The sequence below is a fragment of the Pleurodeles waltl genome, chromosome 9, assembly GCF_031143425.1.
Source record: "Pleurodeles waltl isolate 20211129_DDA chromosome 9, aPleWal1.hap1.20221129, whole genome shotgun sequence".
NCBI lineage: Eukaryota > Metazoa > Chordata > Amphibia > Caudata > Salamandridae > Pleurodeles > Pleurodeles waltl.
In genome coordinates, this window is record NC_090448.1 from 51,348,601 (window position 1) to 51,368,094 (window position 19,494).

Consider the following 19,494-nt stretch of genomic DNA (forward strand, 5'->3'; position numbering starts at 1 on the left):
GTAGGCCACCTAGTCCTGTTTGTATCATTATATGATGAGATTTTTCAGTCTGCATTTAAAATGGGGAAAATTAAACCCGCAAGCACCAGAATTCTTAGAATGAAAATAGAAACGGATAAACTGCTCACACCTAACATACTATAACCTGAGAGCTCAGCATAGTGACAAAGGATCGATGTTTCCATGGCTACAGTGTGGACCAGGGCTGCCTCTGAGGCATCATGATGGAACCGGGGGTTACTTCCTGTTTAGTGGTGTTGCATGCTCTCTGTTGTTTCTCACAATGTGCGCCCTTTTGTTTTCAGGTGGCGGATGGGTCTTCGGTAGCACTGGTACCCAAACAAAACTCTGCGTACAACATCTCCAACTCCTCCACCTTTACCAAATCCCTCAGCAGATACGGTGAGTGGAGGCCCTGTGGCCGCAGCACTGTCATGGTTCCTGCTCCATCCCACACTGTGGGAGACAGTCTGCATTTTGTTTGTGTGTGCCTGGGCGGGGGTGATATAAAACTGATTAATAACAGCAGTAACTTTGGTGAAACAAGCTTTGTTCTTCAATAACTCAATATCAGTCGAGCAGAGATTTGTGGTCCGAGACATACTTCTTGTTGGTGATACTTTCGATGGGCTGGGACCTGGCAGGATTTTCTGAAATGATTCTTCCTCTCTAGTTCTGGCGGCGAAGGCCTTGGGAAAGGGAGGTCCAGGGGTTGTGTGTGTAGGGGACAATTGAGTTCAAGCGGAACGCAAACGTGTTACTCATTGGATGCTGTGAGATTTCATGGGTGTGGGCAGTTGCATAGTCGAACAAAAGCAAGTGTCCGCAACACCACTCTGCTTCTCTGATTGCAATAATGGTAGACACCCTACATTAGGTTAATTCACCATTCTACATATACACAATGTGCACATTAATATAACTTGCTAAATATGGCCTTGAGTGAAGCCCATCCCCTCCGAATCTTGATAAGGAAGTGTCTTCAGAGCCATGCCAATAGTATATATTCCATAAGTGGTCTTTGTGGCCAGTAGTATTTCCCTCTTGAAGTTTCGCCCTTTGATAACTACCTCTGACTTAATTTTGCAACTAAGAGCCCATGGTGTGGACGCCTCTTTGACATTACTATTCGACCCTATTTAGCCACATTAAAAGCCATTCTCCATTCTGCCAGCAGCTAGCTGTTGTGGGATTGTGGAAATCTGGCAAGTAGCTCCCAAAATGGTTGTAATAACTGTTTCTTCTATTTACTTAGTCCTGCATCCATACCAATCACAATAGGCATTCTAGTCCGCTGCTTTGATGTAGGCTGGAGTTTTGAGATGTATTATGACGTAATTCACTGGATGGCCACTATCTGTGCAAACCCTGCTGCATCTTGGAAGGGATAAAGCTCTCATCCACCTAGTTGACGTCTTTTTGTGCGCAAGAGGGGCAGGACCCCAAAAAGCAGAATCGCTACAGCTCGAGCTTTGATGGTATTCACCAGCCTAGCTCAACACCTTGATTATAATCCAGGATTTATAAAGCACTGCAAATCACCCAGGAGAGTCTCAAGGCGCTGAATTGGCTGCACAGATAGTCATTTGCCCAGAATCACAGGATGTTGAGCCGACGCCGAGACTCGAACCTGCTCACTGGACTCTCCCAAATTAGGTGAAATAATTCCTCCCATTTCTATTGCAACCTGGGCGAGCAGCTGAATATTCAGAACATATTTTATAAATGGCCAGGAGAGGCAAATAGGTGATGGGACAAGTTATGCAGATCATATTATGGGGCCTCCCTGCAATCTGCATTCAACTTGTCTTGAGTCCTGGGGTCTGACTGAGTTCTCTGCAAGTAGGACCCTGTGAATTGATGACATCATTCTACCATCCCTTGTTAAGGGCAGCATTTTCAGAGTGACCAGTCCAGGTCTATCATGTTGCATTTGTAAACCTTGCATAGAGTAGGTGCTGCCCCGAAACTGATTTCTGTCTCTTAAAGGGGAGATGAAATTTCCATCGCTATGGAAGTCTGTGTTTGTACACCCCCTGTGGTCTGTCTCATTGCATTGTCATCTCATAATATTTTGAGAAGTGACAGCTCTAGTGGGCGGTGCTTAATTTAATAAAACAAAAATAAAAGTGCTGGGGGCCGAAAGATTATTATTATTATTTTTTTTTAAGGAGTCTGCCGACTAACAAGTTGAATTTACCGTGGCACGTCTGTCTACTCTAAGCATGTTCGGTGCAGCACTGTCTGGCTTTGCACAGCCTCTCTTTGCTGTTGAAGATGGTGAGCCCCTCCCTGCTGTCAGCCAGTGACTAGTCTTTGCAAACCCTTTCTATGGTGTCAAAGATGCTAATCACTGACAGCCCTTACTGCCCATCACTGTGCTGTCAGTGGTAGTGAAGCAGGGACATATTTTGCAGTACCTCCCACTCTGTGGTGGAGGCTGCCCCCGCCCCCTGTATATGCTTTACGGCAGAGGCTACCCCGCCTCCCAAGTGCATTCAGTGGTGGAGGCTGCCACCAGTGGCAAAACAAAGGCCCCCGAAGCCCCAGCAGTGCAGAGGAGAAGGGGGAGGAGGGGGCTCAGCCCAGTACACTGTGCACAGGTGTCACACCTCTGACTGGGTCCAGGGGGGAGGCCCCCCCCACGGTACTTTGTAGGGGGGGGGGCTAGAGTTTTGTGCACCACTGGCAGCCCCTGACACCCCAATTGTTCTCGGCGGTGAGGGCAGTCCCCTCAACTCTGCAGAGACAGGCCCTCAACAGTCTGCTCTCTGAGTGGGGGCTAACCCGACGGGATCTGTTATTGGGGGTGTAGGCAGCCCCGCAGCTGCTTTTGGGGGCGGAGGAAGCCCTGACCCCTCATCTGATGTAATTGGTGGAGATGGCCGCTGTTCAGTCTTTTGATAGGGCAGCCGCTTTCACCCGGCCACCCACACCACCACACCACACCACTGCCTTCTGACAGGGACAGAGGCTCCCCAGCCCTGTCTTCAGAGGCGGCACCCTGCCTGTTGTCGGGGATAGAGCCAACAGACCAGTCTGCTCTCCGCAGTGGCAGCGCCCTGGACTCTGGTCTTCGCAGTGGTAGCGCTCCCCTCGACAGAGACAGCACCACTGTCTGCGCTCTCGGCAGAAGCAGCGGACCCCATCCTGAGTGCAGGCAGTGCAGTGCTTGACATGCCCTTCGTGCTCAGAAGTTGCTTGACAGTTGTTTGCTTTCATTCAAAGGACAGTGTTGAGGTCAAATACATTTTCTATTCAGTGTCTCTAATTAAACCAGAGGAATTCATTTCAAATCAAGGGAAATTTATGGTGATGCTGAAATTCATTATGTGAGACATAATTGGCTTGAAAATGTCATGACTGCGGCAGGCCGGCATCCCGGGGCCCCGAGTTCGCTTGCCTGGTGTGGTTTAAAAAAAAAAAACTTGCATAGCATGAAGGGAGCTCAGCTGGATGCAAATTAAAACTTGATGGTTTTCTTTTGCATTGGTCCCCAACATCATGGCATGATTGCCACATTAGATATGACCACTGTGTTAACGGGTCCATCCAGTGAAAAGAAAAATGCCTGTTCTCTTACCCAGTTTTGCATTATCAACAATAACCAGCAAGAGAAGTCCTCTGTCTTTCTTAGGTTGGTTTGTAAAGCCTGTTGTGACATCATTCACTAGATGGTCCCTTTAACGCTCTGGCCATTTTGACATTTTGAAGGCCACTAACCTGACTTTGCCACATCATTATTTTGAGTATTGTTTGTGGACGTCATGAACTTCCCTGCACATGTCACTGGAATGCTTGCCACAGACCAACCTCTGCAATCCCTGCACTCTGGGAGGCTGAGCTGACAGGAACCCACCTTACAGGCACCAAAAAGCTGATAACCTTGTGCCTCTTCTTGACTCTGGCCTTGCCTGCACCTTGTAGGTAAGTGCAACATAAGCACAATTGCCAAGGTAGACTTGTTTGGCCTTATATCTTAACTTACCCAAAGATGCCCCCCTCCCCACAACTAACAAGAGTTTACCCTCAGGTTATTGCCTCCACTTTTAAAACCCACTGGCCTAATATCTTCTATAAGTGACTACCCTCCAAAAATCTGTGATGTCTACAGAGGAGTCAGACTGCCCGGCAGCTCTGTGCTTCGGTCTGATAAATTAATCCCAACAATACAAACCCGCTGTTGTCTCGTAATGAAATTCAGGCAGTAAATTTAAGGTTCTCCGTGGAGGCAAAGCCCGGTAAGACATCAATAATGTAGCTCCTCACTCCATCATTCCAGCTGGGAAGTCTTGCCTCAGAGAGGGCTGCTGAATGAACATTAAATAGTATGAACACAAAGCCTTAAATGTGTGCTGCAAAGTTAAAGCTGAGAAGTTGCTGAAAGTTTGCAGTTTTGCCCAACTCTGTTAAGCAGTTGGTGAGAAGTTGAAGTTTTCCAGCGAGTGGTAGGGCATCTAGCACCATTCACATGGAAGTCCCCATGTAAAAAAAAAAAAGATGTAGCTAACTTCTGCTGAGTGGTTCAGGCTGGTAGTAGTGTGCTTGTCCAGAGACATGACACCTTTTGGTAGGTGGTAGGGGTACAGGATGTCTCTTCCATGTGTAGACTTTCACTCATTTTCTTGCTCATCTGTGCTTCTTTTTCGACCAAAACATTTGCCACACTGATTGCGTCTCTTTAATACTTCTCCTGTGCCCTCTCTCTGCAGCAGTTGTCTATCTAGACCATTGTGTTATAAAGTCACAGCGGCCCAAAAATAAACTTCACAAAACTGATTGCCAGTAGAGCCGGGTGATGAAACAGTGGTACTTAAATTTTCTGGTTAAGAACTGTTAGTGCGTCCAGTCCAAAATTAATGTGGGCCCAGGTGGGCCTCTCTGAAGGGCAGCCATCATTTGAAAATAGTCTTTCCATGACCCACTTATTCAAGGAGACACTCCGGAAATATCTTCTCCTGTTCTCCACATGAATGAGGTGTACAAAAGATACAGCCCTTTAAGCAGGTATGCATCTTTGATTCTTACCATAGCACAAACACACAGTACTTTCTGCAGGTGGCAGACCATACAGAGACCCACAACAAAGCCAGATGCATACCATACACAGACTCACAACAGAAAACTATATGTACTCCTTGCACAAACAATACCAAGACCATACCCACTCCATAAATGGACTGAAAATAGAAAATTCATACACTCACAATACAAACCCATAGATACTCCATACACCATCACAACAAACTTGCAACAGCAAAGCCACCTACCAGAGGTGACTGACACTTCTCACTTGACATTTAAATGGACATTTGACCAACAGCACGGTCAAGAGCCACGCCCACATCACAAAGAGCATGACTTGTTTCTCTAAATTAATGATGTCACAAAGGCTGCACATTTAAGGCATGTGTGCTTTCTGGTGCGTGTGGGACCAGAAGATAACGAGCATGTGATCGGGGACCTGAGCATCAAAGTAATTGTGTGGTTAGAGTCTGCATCTTGTTAGTTTGTGTACAGCGGTCTTGCAGGATCATTGTGGGGAATTCTTTCGTATATCCATACACTGGTAACTTTAGGCACTTGGTGGAGGGAGAGAAGTGGGTTGAGCTCTGCAGGATCTCATAAAATGTTGGTGAGGAAAGAAATTAGAATTAGGGTCTAGAGGGGCAGTGTTTACACGAGTGAAGTATCCCTGCTAAGCTGGGACAAAACCTTGCTGTCAAACTCCCACCTTGTGGTGATGTTCTGCCCTCCCTCTCTTCTTTTTCTGATGCCTGCCCTCCCTTGTTTTGTCTCCCTGTAGAGAGTATGCTCCGAACCGCCAGCAGCCCCGACAGTCTCCGCTCCCGGACACCGATGATCACGCCAGATTTGGAGAGCGGCACCAAACTATGGCACCTGGTAAAAAACCATGATCATCTGGACCAGCGGGAAGGGGACCGAGGCAGCAAGATGGTGTCGGAGATTTATTTGACGCGTCTGCTGGCCACTAAGGTAAGTTAAAAGGGAGTTGATGGAAGAGAAGTGGAAGGAAGAAGCCCTCAGAGCAGCCCACCCTCTTGAGCGTACCTCGTGTGCTGCTCGATTGGCTTTGAAATGTGGATCCAAACAACTTACCCTAGAACCAAGCTGCCAACTTCTTCTGCAACTTATCATCTTTTTACCTAATGTATAGTGCAGAAGTCCCAAGGACTCTGTACTTCATGACAGCCCTGTTTTGTTTTTGCAAAATGCGTTACCAAGTTCCAGGAGGGGCACTTGATGTGTGGCTTTAAAGTGACAATCTTGTGCACTTGAATCTTAGGCTGAGCTCTTGGTGGCAGTGCTTTGGAAGAGTTACTTCTAGAGAGAATCTTTACCTCCTGCATTTAAAGAAACTAGAACAGAGCCTCACAGATTGTCCTAATGTCACTAGTGTAAATAAGCAGTTATTACCTGACCAAATCAATTTTGACCAACCTTTGTAGATAAAAAAAAAATAAATTCACCACCTTTAGGACTGACAGTGAAAAACTGAAGTGGGCTATTGTGTCAGAGAAAGGTTCAGGCATGTACTGTCGCCAGAAAGTGCACATTAGCACCTTTCTATTTGTAGGGGAGGACTTAGAAAATGTGTTTGTGGACCACTGACCAGAAATGGAAAAGCTTCTCTGACGTCAAGTACCCAATTGAAAGCTACACATGAGACGCTAAAGCTACCTTTTACAAAACCTTTGAAGGATTGAAGTTCCTCATTTTGCTGCTCTTATGAAAGGGAGAGTTTATCTCTCATTTTTTTACTCTGAAGTTACTGGGGGCCGCAAGGGCCGGCTCGCTGCTGCTGGCAAGATTGTGCCAAGTAATGGCCAGAAGGCCAGCTTGTAATGTACCTTCCTTCATCACAGCACATCTAGGGTTTTACCAATTTGTCTCCTTGAGTAATCAATTATATTTGCATGTAGCTAGGTTGTTGATGGTTAATGCTTTGTGATGTAGTGTTCTTTCTTAATGGACATGGGGTTCTTGTTCCAGATCCTGGGTGCATGGATGGAAAACACCTCCTGCTGCCTTGCTTTTTATGGGCGAAGCACAAAGTGCTCCGTCCATTCTGTAATCTCTCTTTGAGCTTGAAACCACGCCCTTGCCACGTCAGTCACTTACATTGGTTCGTGGGCTTGCCTTTTAAAATCCGCTTGCTTTCATTTGTGAAAGGCATGCATATGCCATGCCTTTTCCGGTGTTTAGCCCACCTACACAGCACCAGTAAAGTACCAAAAACATACGAGGCTCGATGTTTTCAGCCTGGAGTCTGGACTACTTTATCTGTTTATTTTCCAAGCGCTGCATTTTACATAGCACGATTGCGCTGCGTTTTTTTTTTTGCTTTACAAGGCTAACAGCTCTAACTCGAACAAATGCGACAACCGTTGCATCGAAAATGCTTGTTTCCTTTTTACCCTTCTGAGTCTTCAGTCTGGTGCACACAGGGATCACATAGCATTGTGTGATCCCTGTGTGCACTGAATGCATTCTTTCTCCACCCCCTCCAACTATGTGGCTTGATCAGAAGTGTGCAATGCTGCTAAAGAAACAAATCAATTGAAGGTTCAATTTTGTCGAAGCTCCATATTGATCGAAGCTGGTTTTCCTCTGGTAAAGTTTATGCAGTCATGTGTCCATATCTGTCCAGGGTCCTACTGGTTGATGGTCTTAGAAGTGAGACAACTCAGAGGATGTGAAGTATGTGTTCACTATCTCTTCCTTATCAGCAAATTTGTTGTGCTTTGGATGGAAACATGCTCTGTCACAGAGGACTTCAACCCCTTCATTTTGCACCTTTCACACCATATTTGCCATGTTTATTCAGGTGTTTAGACGTAGCATGCACAACAGAGAATAGAAATGGATAAGTCACATAAAATGCTTTAGCCCCTGACATTTAGTTTGAGATCAGTGGAGAGGTATCTCCGGCCATGCTGCGCCTCTCAACTTCCCAAAGCTGAGAAGACCTTAGTATAATAAGTGGGTGGCTGCATTACCAGTTACGTACACTGGGGGAGCCACCTCTTACCTGCTCACTGTGCCAGACCATTGCGGAATCCCAGCCTCCAGTGCGTGTTCATCTAAATAAGCAATTTTGGAAAAAAAGACACTTGCCTGCTGTGAGAACAGTGTGAAAGCCTATTCTTTCCCGACTCCTGTTGACAAAGCAAAAAATGTATCCCAGCTTTACAGTTAATGCAATAAATGATTTCCCTAGCGCTGACGGCTCCTGCTGTGATTGACGTCGTAATTTAGCTGCAGCTCGCGTCAGCGCAAGTAGACCCATAGAGGCCACACAATCGATCGGCTATGACCCAAATTAACTGCTTTTGTTCTTTAATGGCCGCCTTGGTAGAGTTCAACGCATGTCCGTCAGTAAGAAGCTCGGTTGTTGTTGAACGGATATGAAACCGCACTTCACTTATGGAACCTAAAAACATGGGTATACGTCGTACTTATAGCTCTGTTTTCCATATATTGCTCCAAGGAGACTGCCCCAATGCATGTGCATATACATTTAATGGGGGCAGAAGGGAGGCCGACATTTGCCGACAAAGGTTTCATTTTCATGGCAGAACATCAGTAATTATGGATTTTGATTAAGGACACATTTTTTTTATAGATTTTTTGCTTATTCCATACTTTCTGAAAACAAATCCAGAAAAAATGTGAGTAGTTTGACTTACGGCCTGCAGTTGCAATGCTTCACTGCAGTTTTTACAGCGGTTAGATCATGAAAGGTGAAGCTAGGATTAATGTAGGGTCCAGGTTATATTACTATTGCTGAGATAGTAACAGTCATGAATGCGATTTCTTTTTTCCTGTGGATTGAGGCGGTACATTTGTCTTTTTTGTTTTAGTTTTTTTTCCCCAATTTTTAAAGGTTTCATTATTGTATTGTTTTGAAATCATTTTCTTTGTGTTCATGTGTCTTGTGGCTCTTTAGAACAAATATGAAAATCCATTTATAGCATAATTAAGCAATCTGATGGAAACTTCTAGTTGCATATTCTTTACCAGTTTTTTTTATCTCAAGGAACTATAACACATGCCCTAAAGCTCTATAACTCGTGCCTCAACCATGCAGTGTTTTTACCAATGGTGTAATTTCAAATGTTGCAGTGAAGTTATCAGTGATGTCATAGATCATTCCATGAATGATGTAACAGGTGGGCTAATTAGCAGTGCATGACGAGGGCACGAGTTATAGTTCTTTGAAATAACTATAACTGGTGAATTTCAGTGGTTTCATTTGTTTACAATGGCATGTTTTCACTGACATTTTTACCTATCTATAACGTCCAATTAACCTCTGTTCTTTTACAGTTAATTTTTTGATGTAAAGTAATATTTTATTGCCATATGTAAAGCCAACCTCTGCAGCAAGCTCGAGGTTACTGCCCGAGTACATTTGCATAAGATAATAGCCAGAGATGAAAGCATTTTTTTTTTGTCCTGGTTGTTTTGACAGCAGGATAGGTTTTAGCAAAAGGATTGTGTATAAAAAGCTACTTTCTGTGATTGTCTTTCTTGCTGGCTAAAATGTTCAGACTGAATACTTTTTCATGATTACTGGTACTCTCAGGACGGTTACATAAGTGGATCCACTCTGAGGAGAATCCCTTTCTTGAACCTGCATTTTTCTTTATACGACCCTTCCATACTGGAGGGGGGTGTCCTCAGCACAGCCTGCGAAGAAGGTGGAGTTGAGTTGTAAAGCTAGAGCGGCCATCTTGAAAGCACAGACACCTTCTCACCCCTTTCGGCCATCTTACTTTTCTGTTCCTCAGCTAAACCCACTTGAAATGAGAAAGGGAAAGAAATGTGTGAAGCTGTTGTTCATTGTTACTGATGGTGGTACAGTCTATCCCTTTGCCTCAATTTCTGTCTCCCTCTTGCTTTTCAGGGTACCTTACAAAAGTTTGTAGATGACTTATTCGAGACGATATTCAGCACTGCACACCGTGGTAGCGCCTTGCCGCTTGCCATCAAGTATATGTTCGACTTCCTTGATGAACAAGCAGACAAACATTCAATCACGGATTACGATGTTCGGCACACTTGGAAAAGTAACTGGTAAGTGAGGTTACATGGGCTTTCTCAAGCAAGGAATGGGTCTGCAGTTAATCGCTCTAAGGTTCGTGTATTCCAACAGATTCACTGTGTGGCAATGTACTCTTTTATAGCCCAACCATTTCTTTGTTGGTTACTCTATTTTGTTTGGGTCTATACGGTGCAGGCGAACTACCAAGTCCTACCAATGCCACCCGCTTGATTCCTTTCTTTAAAGTAGTCAAGGATCATTTGAAATCTTATAGGCACATATAGTCAGAGTGGGCCACTTGCAACCTTATCGAAGGTGTCCATGCCAGAGAACTACTGCTACAGGTAGATAACTTTTCACTGTGCGGTACAGTGTCTTGTACAATATTCTTCAGCTTCGCAAGTGAAGAAAGTAAAAAACATTATCTACCGCAAGGAGTAGGGTTCCTAGGAACAAACCTTCTCAGAACGTTTTAGGGCCTGCCTTTTAGATGATCACAGACATAAAAAAAACTTTCTTGAAAGTGGCAGACCTCCGGACGCATCTGTCAAAGCAAGCATGCATGAAATCCACCCACTTGGATGTCTAGCCTCGGCCTTAAGTGTTGTAAAGGTCTAATTTTTCATTCACTCTATAATGTTTGCAGTTGTTGAGGTGAAAGTTGTTCGCGTAGCTAAAATTAAATTGTCCTGAATCTCAGCACGGATGCTCGGCATCAGTTGAGCTTGGAGAACAACTTCACTTTTTCCAGGTGGCCTCCTGGGATAACCATTGCACTTTGTGCAGCATTAGTGGTGGAGAAGCAGAGGTGCCATGGTCATTTGTCTGTATGTTTGTGCATGTAGGGTTATTTGAAGTGAGTGTGGAACCGAATAGGTAGGTATGTGAGTGTTTTGTCTTATTGTTTGTGGGCAGTGGGATACTGTGGGACGGACAATGATCTCTTAGGATGATGGTGAAATAAAAGTTGGCCAGTTTGCATGTTGTCTAGATTGGTTACGTAACTAAACGTGGGTATGGTATTAATGGTGTGGGTACTTATGATTTTGTGGCTTGTGTGGTAGATGTGGGTGTATCCAGAGGTGATCTTGCTATGGGGGGGTGTTATAGCGAGCATATATGTGACGGAGGTGTAAATGGGACCCACAGATAGATGTTTGGGTGGATGGGAAGTTGGTGGGCCAAAATGTAACAAATCTTGTTGGGCGCTCAAGGAGTATAAATTAGTACACATGCACAGATTATGAAATAAGCAGTTGCTTTGGGTGTGAGTGAATTGTATGTGTTGACAAGTCGGACTTTAAATAGGGTGGTAGTGTAGAATAGTCTGTGTGCTTTTGGTGTGGGAGAGTGGCAGGCCCTGGGAGGTTGGCATTTGATTGACTGTATACCATTCCAGTTTCACATTGACAATTTCCATGAGCCTGTGCTGTCTATTCAGGACAGTGCTTAATTCACTCAGCATTAAAAGAGAAGGGAATTAAAGTGGTTTGCTGCTGCCAGAACAACATCCCACTCTACTTCTGCCTTCTCCTACCTTTCAGGCCAACAATAAAATAAAAGCGACCCAGGGACTCGCTTTGTATTCTTGAGCCTGCAGTGGTTGTGTGTATCTCTGAGACCCTTCTCTATATTCCAACTCTGGGCACATCTCAGTGACATTCTGCTATCCTGTCCAGATGCTTCTGCATTGCCCAGTACTTGAAGCCTGGTAGAGCATTGTGGTCAAACACACCCCCTTCGAGTAGGAACCACCACTTCGCGCGAGTGGCCATAGAGACACCACTCCAGCCTCACAGAAGGAGCGATCACTGGGGTGAGGGACTGTGCAGAGGAATCCGCTTCAGTGATGCTCCTTCTAGGATAGTAATGAATTGCAGATCTCTCCGGGAGTTAATCCCTTTTGTGGAATTAATTCCTTGCACACTTCCATGCTCAGAATAAAATATGAGTTTGCATGCGTTGTGGCATCTGTGATGGTGGGGCTTTGCAGGACACAGTTTCTTGTTGCTGGCAACCAAACGCAGCAGTTGACTCTCCCAAATGTTTGAGTTGACTTTCAGACACCTCAACAAGGCAATCATTGAGAAGAAAGCCTTCACGTTGGAGGAATTTCAGAGGCGATGGTGACAGCCCACCAGCCTTTTCAGGGATAGTAAATACTACATAAATGCAATAACATTACCACTCTCACGTTCACCGCCTGCTCTATGTGCATTCCCTAGTAATGCTGCACCCCTGTCTGTCCCAAACTTTCTGAAAGCCTCACTATTTTTGTCCCCCATCTTTTCAGGGGCGTGTTTTTCCCTGAATTCGATGCCTTTCTGAGCACAAAAAGTTTGCTTACTTCCCCTCCCTTGTGTATATATACTCGTTAGAAATGTTCACATCGTGTTGTAGAAATGGGGCAGTCTTAAAAAAAAAAAAAAAAAAAAAAAAAAAATTACAAATCAGTCTGTAGGGGTTTGGAGAAAGATGCTGTGTGGTCTCGTGTCAGCCTTCTTGCGCCACAGAGGTTTTCTGAACTAGTTTGAAGTTTAAAGTTATCTTGTCCAGAGAACTGTTTTGTAACGGTGGAGTTATAGCTTCACAAATTCTGAATTTATGCTTAGGTTCCCTCCTAGATATACAGTGCTTGAAACAACGAGGCTTGCGTAGGACGAGTTGCATTGTGTAAGAAATTAGGAGAAAGCAAATGTATTTTTAGCGCAGCGCAGACCTTCTTGGAGCAAACCCTCCCTGGTTGCCTTTAGAGAGCGGTGACTACGGAGGGAGTTAGGTAGTGATAACGCGTCCAGCCCTTATAAATTACCTGTACCTGGACACGTTGGAGGTCGGTGAATCTTTTAACCGAGTCGGGCTCTCCTCATCCTAAAATAGTCGAGTCACTCAGATCAATAATTAATAACTATTGCAATCGGTAATCAATACTCAATTAATAGATCAATATAGCACATCAGAAATCAATAACAGTTGGTATTTCTGCGCACCATGACCTTTCAGTCATGAATAACCACACCAGTTTATTAAAAGTTAGTGAGTTTATTTCCCTATATTAACAAAGCTAACACGATGTATATAAGTCTCAAAACCAAATGATATATGTATATGAACATTACTGGCTGTCCATAACGGTGGAAGAAACGCAATCTACGCAAAATCTGGATAATGATACACTCAGTTATCGCAATGCAAATCACTAATATGACTAACTGTATTTGACTAATTTCATACATTGGTCAGCATAACAAGATTTCAATTTAGCATGGTACATTGAATGAATATCCCGACTAACCTCTAATTAGCATTGGCATGTGGGGCTTCATGCAAAACGAATTTAGTCAACACAAATTTGGAAAACTTCTAGCTAGGACCCTATCAAAATAGCAGTTGGTACCTAAAAGGAAAAACACAATGCATAATACATTTATCCTTTCATATTTACCAAATACAATCAGCATTCAAGAAAAGTCTTCGTCCTTCAGGTACCGGTTCGATCAGCATGGGGCAAGTTTCAAAGGGGCAAAGTTAAGGGCAAGCTTCCTTGCAGCGGCAAGGAGAATGGGGCAAAGTTACTGCATGGGCAAGACGGGGCAAATCAAAGTTAAAGTCTCTAGGGTGAGAATTCTTAAAGTCTCTTTCTCTCAGATAGAGAAAAGGGCATCAGGGTGTCGTCCAAAATGGAGTCCGGCATCTGGCTTCAAATTGGCATCGAGGAAAATGGCTGACTTCTCTTTGTCCAGTGGGTTTAAGTAAGAAACATTCCAAATTCTGCAGGGTCTTCCATTGGAGGGTTCATAGGTTGGCTTCAAATTGTCCAACAAAAATTGTCTTTTACTAGCGCTCATTTATGCATACACTGTCCTTGGGGCCTTGGAACACAAATTGTAACATGGTTTGCCAATTATTTTACTATCTGTACCTTCATTGTCCGCACCTGCAGACTGACCTTGTATCAAAGGGGATGAAACCGGCCTAGTACGAAACCTTGGAGATAAGTGTATCAGTCAGCTCTACTGGAAAAATACAACTTCAAGCAAGAATATATGTTTAATTAGTTCAAGGAAAAGCCACGCAGTTAGAATTTGAGACCAGGCAACTAGGCCAAAGCCTGTACTAAATTTAAGCTAAGCAAAACAGTTTTCAAACAAGAAATCATGGCATACATTTGCAATTATGACGGATTACTACATTTTCAATACTTCATGATTAATAAAGCTCGTTTACAATGATGGCGAACTACCCCGAGGGCACAATTTCCCTCGTACATTATTTTCTTTACTAAAATCACACTACATTATACGTTTTGATTACACGATATGTATGAATATATGTCGGACCTTCTTTTTCTGCGTCATCAGTAGTCAGTCGGACTGAAGTGCAGTACTGTGCACGGCTGTACCACCTCAGCTGTGAACGACAGTACAGTCTATGGATGCTGCTCAGTAGCTGCTGAATGCTCATGACCCAAAGAAAAGACTCGACACCAGTGGTCGCCAACCTTTTGACTTCTGTGGACCCCCACGTTTTTATCACCGGACCTCAGGGACCCCCACTGAATGATTACTGGAATCCAGCCCCTCACTCAGTTATTGGAAGCCGGGATCCCAGGCCTAAACATTGTCAGAGATTTGAATTGCAAAACAGTACGCACAAAATACAGAAGCATGCATTCCATAAAACACAACAAAACAATTTAATATACAAACGAAACAAAAAAAAATCTAAAATGTAATGGGAAAGTTGGAGCTTTTCTCAGTTCAATTGAAGCCACACATCGTCCAGGCCATATTCTGTGTGATGCACCTGCTCTGCTCCCACAAATCAGTCTGAGGATACTAATTACATTTTTAGCCTCCAATTTCAAAATCCTTGACATTTACAGTACGTTTTAAATTTTTCAGTTGTACATTCAGCTACTTTAGTTATAAATACTTTCTTAATCTGTTAGTATTAGTTAGTTTTCTTCCCCTCATGGGTCCCTGTACCACAGGTTGGGAACCACTGCTCTACATCAACAGTTATATGGAATCATTTGGGGTTCGGTCACTGTATTCTGATGCTAGACAAGAGCTTGCCTGCTATGATGAAACCTTAAGACTTACCTACATAATGCATACCCCATTTTAGCTAGAGTGTGTTTGCTCCTTTTTGCATGCAATTGCCCAACAGTCGTGTTTTGATGTCCTCCATATCCAAATACACATTTGACTTTTTTTTTTCTCTCTCTTTCAGTCTACCTCTTCGTTTCTGGGTAAATGTAATTAAAAACCCTCAGTTTGTTTTCGACATTCACAAGAACAGTATTACGGACGCTTGCCTGTCGGTGGTGGCGCAGACGTTCATGGACTCCTGCTCGACGTCGGAGCACAAGCTGGGCAAGGACTCCCCCTCCAACAAACTACTGTATGCGAAGGACATCCCGAACTACAAGAGCTGGGTGGAACGGTGAGTCGAGCGGTGCCCATCCTGGACAGGGTTGGCCAACATACACCCAGTGGTGATGAACCAGCACCATATTATCAATATACCTTCTGTCTGTGTAAACAGGTTTGACCTGTATTCATTGTGTGGCAATGATCTCCTGTGGAGACCTAAAAAGTTGACTTGGCTGCAGCCTTCCTGTTTATTGGTGACCAACCCTTGATGAAAGCTGAAGTGAGAACAGCAGTGTTCTTGGCTTCTCGACAATGTCGAAACATATTCATTTGAAAAACTAATCTCTCACTGGAAGGGAGCATCCATTCAAGACCGGTCCTGCAGAATGAGTGTGGTGTCTGTTCTTAATTTTCTTTCAGGTGGTTGGCACCAGCACTCATTACCGGGTCTTGTTTTCCATCATAAGACTTTGACCCAAAAGAGAAAAAGACTGAAAAGGAAGGAGGAAGAGAAAGATAGGGCAGTGGTGACAAATATAGAAAGCTGATAATAATTTTCGAGATGGATATAAGACAAGAAGTGTAGAGAGATGGAACAAAAAGACATGAGGTGGAATCAACACCAGGCAGCCTTGGAATTCCCCAATTGCAGCATTGGATAGTACCCTCCTAAGAAAAAACATTTGACCCCTGCACTTTTATTTTTTTTAACAAAGAATGAATGAATTTTGGGTGAGACCCAGCAAGGAAGGGCTTGTCAAATTTGGGAGAGAAAAGCAAATAGTGAGGATTGAGTGCAGTATTTTGTGTTGGTCACTTGATTTTAAATTATCAGCCTTTCTAAGGAACCCTTTGTCCCTACAAGGATTGAGATGATTTTGGGACATGCAACTTAGAAGAAAAGCAAATCTCAGTTTGATCATTCTAGATTTAGATAATGCCTTAAGAAAGCCTATATGTAATTCCCATATTCTCATTGAAAGGTAGGAAATCGGTTTCAGGATGGTTTGAGTTAATGCCAGGAGCGCAGAGGAAGCACGCCAGGTGGTGAATTTTGGATGTTTACGACACTAATAGAAAAGCCCTCCTTGAGACCCAGTACCCTCTAGAGTCTCTGTTAGAAAAATAACTTAGACCCCTGTTCCCTTAAAGCGTTAACGTGAACTCAGGTGCCTACCAATCCATTTTGTTACATAGAGCACCTCGAAAGGCCAGGAAAAATCAAGGGATTGTGTTTGTTGAAGATGACTGGCCAGACTGAGGTGAGTTAACCTAACGCCATACATTTAATTTCACATCTTATGTGATGGACAAAGCACAGACCAAACCCAATGAAGAAAAATTTATATTTGTTTCTTTCTGCAGACCAAAATTGTTTTTCGTCAACTGACAACATATACAGTCAGACCGCCGCTGCTATCCTCTTTCCTGAATAAATGATTCTAAATATGAATTGTTCACACTTTTTGATCCATACTAACTCTCTGTTCTGCGGCGTAGGATCCTACAGAAAATCCTGCTGTTCTGCGATAGGTCACAGTGTTAAGGCGAGAGATTCATCCACAGTGTGGATTAGGGTTTACCATTGAAAAGCAATCAAATAGCTGAATGGAATGAAACCTGTCCATAACCTGCTGCAAAGCTCTAAAAATAAATATTGGCATTGGTGGTTGCTGAAATTGTAATTGTATTTAAATAGCGCTTACTACCCCTGACGGGTCGTCAAAGCGCTTTTTGGCAAGTAGCACGCTTCTCTGGAACCCAAGAGGAATTAGGGTGGATTAGTATAGTGAAATATAAGTACTGTATTAGTATGAGCTAATTTGAGCAGAGGACATGTGAGTTTGTTAGTTGGATTGACTAAAGTAATGGAGGGATAGAAGAGGGGAGAATCCAGAAGTGTTCATTGGCAGTTTATAGTAATAGGATGAGGCTTGGGATGAGTAAAGGAGAGATGGAGGAGGGAAGAGTCAGTGGAAAGGGCTAGGGAGATCATAGTAGCAGGGTTTTGTTTTGGATGAGTCCAAGTGAGATAAATGAGGGAGAATTTATTAAGGTTGTTTGGGAGATCAAGATAGTAAACTGAGGTTTGGGGTGAGCTAGATGCGGTAGAGGAGGGAAGAGCTTAGGCAGGGTTATTTTGGAGATGAAAGTAGTAGAATGGGTTTGGGATGATTCAGAGTGGGGATGGAGGGTAGATTGATAAAGACATAGGGGGATGGGGGGACAGAGTAAAGCTTACAAGAGTACATTTATATTATTTATTTATTTTATTTGTATAATTATTTTTTTATTTTTTATTTGTTTTATTTATCATTTGAATTTTGTTTATAGATTTTATTTTATTTATTTTTATTTAAGTTTTCTCTAGTACAGTAGGACTAGAGTGAGAAATAAATATGTAAATACATAGTAAAGGAACATATGGGCAACAAATATAATAATGGGTATGATATGAGACAAAATGTAGTATTGTATAAACACAGACTTTCAAGATTGGTAATATTTTAAGTTAATAAGTGTACTTTTCAACATTCATTTATCTTTCCTCAATTTGTAATCAAACCATGGGTAGCTTTAAACAGATATCAATGAAGTGACATCATCCCAGACTATTGCCCAAAGCAAAACTTCCCAAACATTGTGGTCTTTGTTGGTGGAAAAAATACCAATGACGTGCATCCCCCTTTCTATTATTCCCCAGATCACAAAGATTGGCACTGATCTAGTTTCAGGAAAATGGTTGTGTGATATTTTCTTTAATGACGTGTGTATATTTCAAAATGTCAGGCTCAAATGAAGGAGTGGTGCCTGCTTCTCCAAGGCTACCTGACATGCAAGAGCAGTCTGAGCAACAATTGGGTGTGTTAGTGACAAAGGCCACACTAGGGCTGAACTTAGGGTACACAACTCCGACATTCTACTTCAGCTAGAAGACCACTCTGTGAATGTTTGAATGCCATCATAATGCAACTTCATTTGCATTTTCATGTGGAAGTATCCAGCTACCGTGTGTTTTAAGTTGAACAGTTTCTTGTACATATTCTCTAGAAGATCACAAGCCAAATGTAAAGGCCTTTCAGGGACCTGGTGTAAAGGATCATAAAAAGCTATATCTTGGTGATGGCAACTTTGAACATTGAAGTCATTTAACCAATGTGATGAGTCGTCATGGGAGGAACGTAAGCCTGCTTCGGTGATGCTCGTTATTCCATATTTGTTCCCTTGGTGTTTCCTAGGGCCCTAAAACATGTTGCTAACAGCTGATATTTCTTCTCTCTGCAGATATTATGCAGATATCGCCAAAATGCCTGTGATCAGTGACCAGGATATGAGCGCGTACCTGGCCGAGCAGTCACGGTTACACCTGAGCCAGTTCAACAGCATGAGCGCACTGCATGAAATCTACTCGTACATCACCAAGTACCGAGATGAGGTATGATTGCCCCCTCGCATCACAAAGCTTGTGTAACTATGGAGTATTTGGGGTTGGGCTTATCCTTCTTTCCATTGGTTTATGAAGCACTGATTTAACTACCACTCCTCAAGCACCATCCGCAGTTCAATTATCACAATGCATGGTGGCCTTAGCAGCAGGTGGGTTTTTGCGGACCTTGGCCTGTTTTCCATTGATGTATGAAGCACAGGTGGCTCTCAGTAGGCATGCGTATTGCCGTGGCTTTTTCATTTGTTTTTGGACCAGTGGAGGCTCCACCTCTTCTACAAATCGATGACAAATCTTGTCCTAATGTAGGTGTATGATGAATCTGTGAAATGTCACAAATTCTGGATCTTACTGGTGGAGTGAGAACTCCTTTGAAGGTTTCTTGAGCATTATCTGGACTATTCTATCATCTCAAAGTGCTGCTGTGTTGCAGTGGTGCAAGAGAGGACAGGCTATGTTTATGGACCTCCTGCTTGGATATCATGATTAGTTGCTCGTAGTAGCTGGTTCTCTCTTGCCATTTGGTACCCCTGGTCCTGCCCTTGCTGAACCTGGTCAAAGGGCCAGGAAAGCTGGTGCAAGAACAGAAGAATCTCTGTTTA

The 19,494-nt window shown here is 43.4% G+C and overlaps 1 protein-coding gene across 5 annotated transcripts in view; it reads left to right on the plus strand.

Moving 5' to 3' along the window:
- The window catches only part of PLXNA1 (plexin A1), a 559,827-nt gene that overhangs the window by 527,201 nt on the left and 13,132 nt on the right, over nt 1–19,494 (plus strand). For 4 of the 5 annotated variants that reach the window (XM_069206269.1, XM_069206270.1, XM_069206267.1 and 1 more), the window contains 5 exons: nt 306–402; nt 5,807–5,997; nt 9,932–10,101; nt 15,305–15,517; nt 18,733–18,883. In XM_069206269.1, the coding sequence (XP_069062370.1) occupies nt 306–402; nt 5,807–5,997; nt 9,932–10,101; nt 15,305–15,517; nt 18,733–18,883 (822 nt within the window). Of the gene's footprint in view, nt 1–305; nt 403–5,806; nt 5,998–9,931; nt 10,102–15,304; nt 15,518–18,732; nt 18,890–19,494 lie in introns of those variants that run through there. The other variant, XM_069206271.1, reaches the window with a different exon arrangement.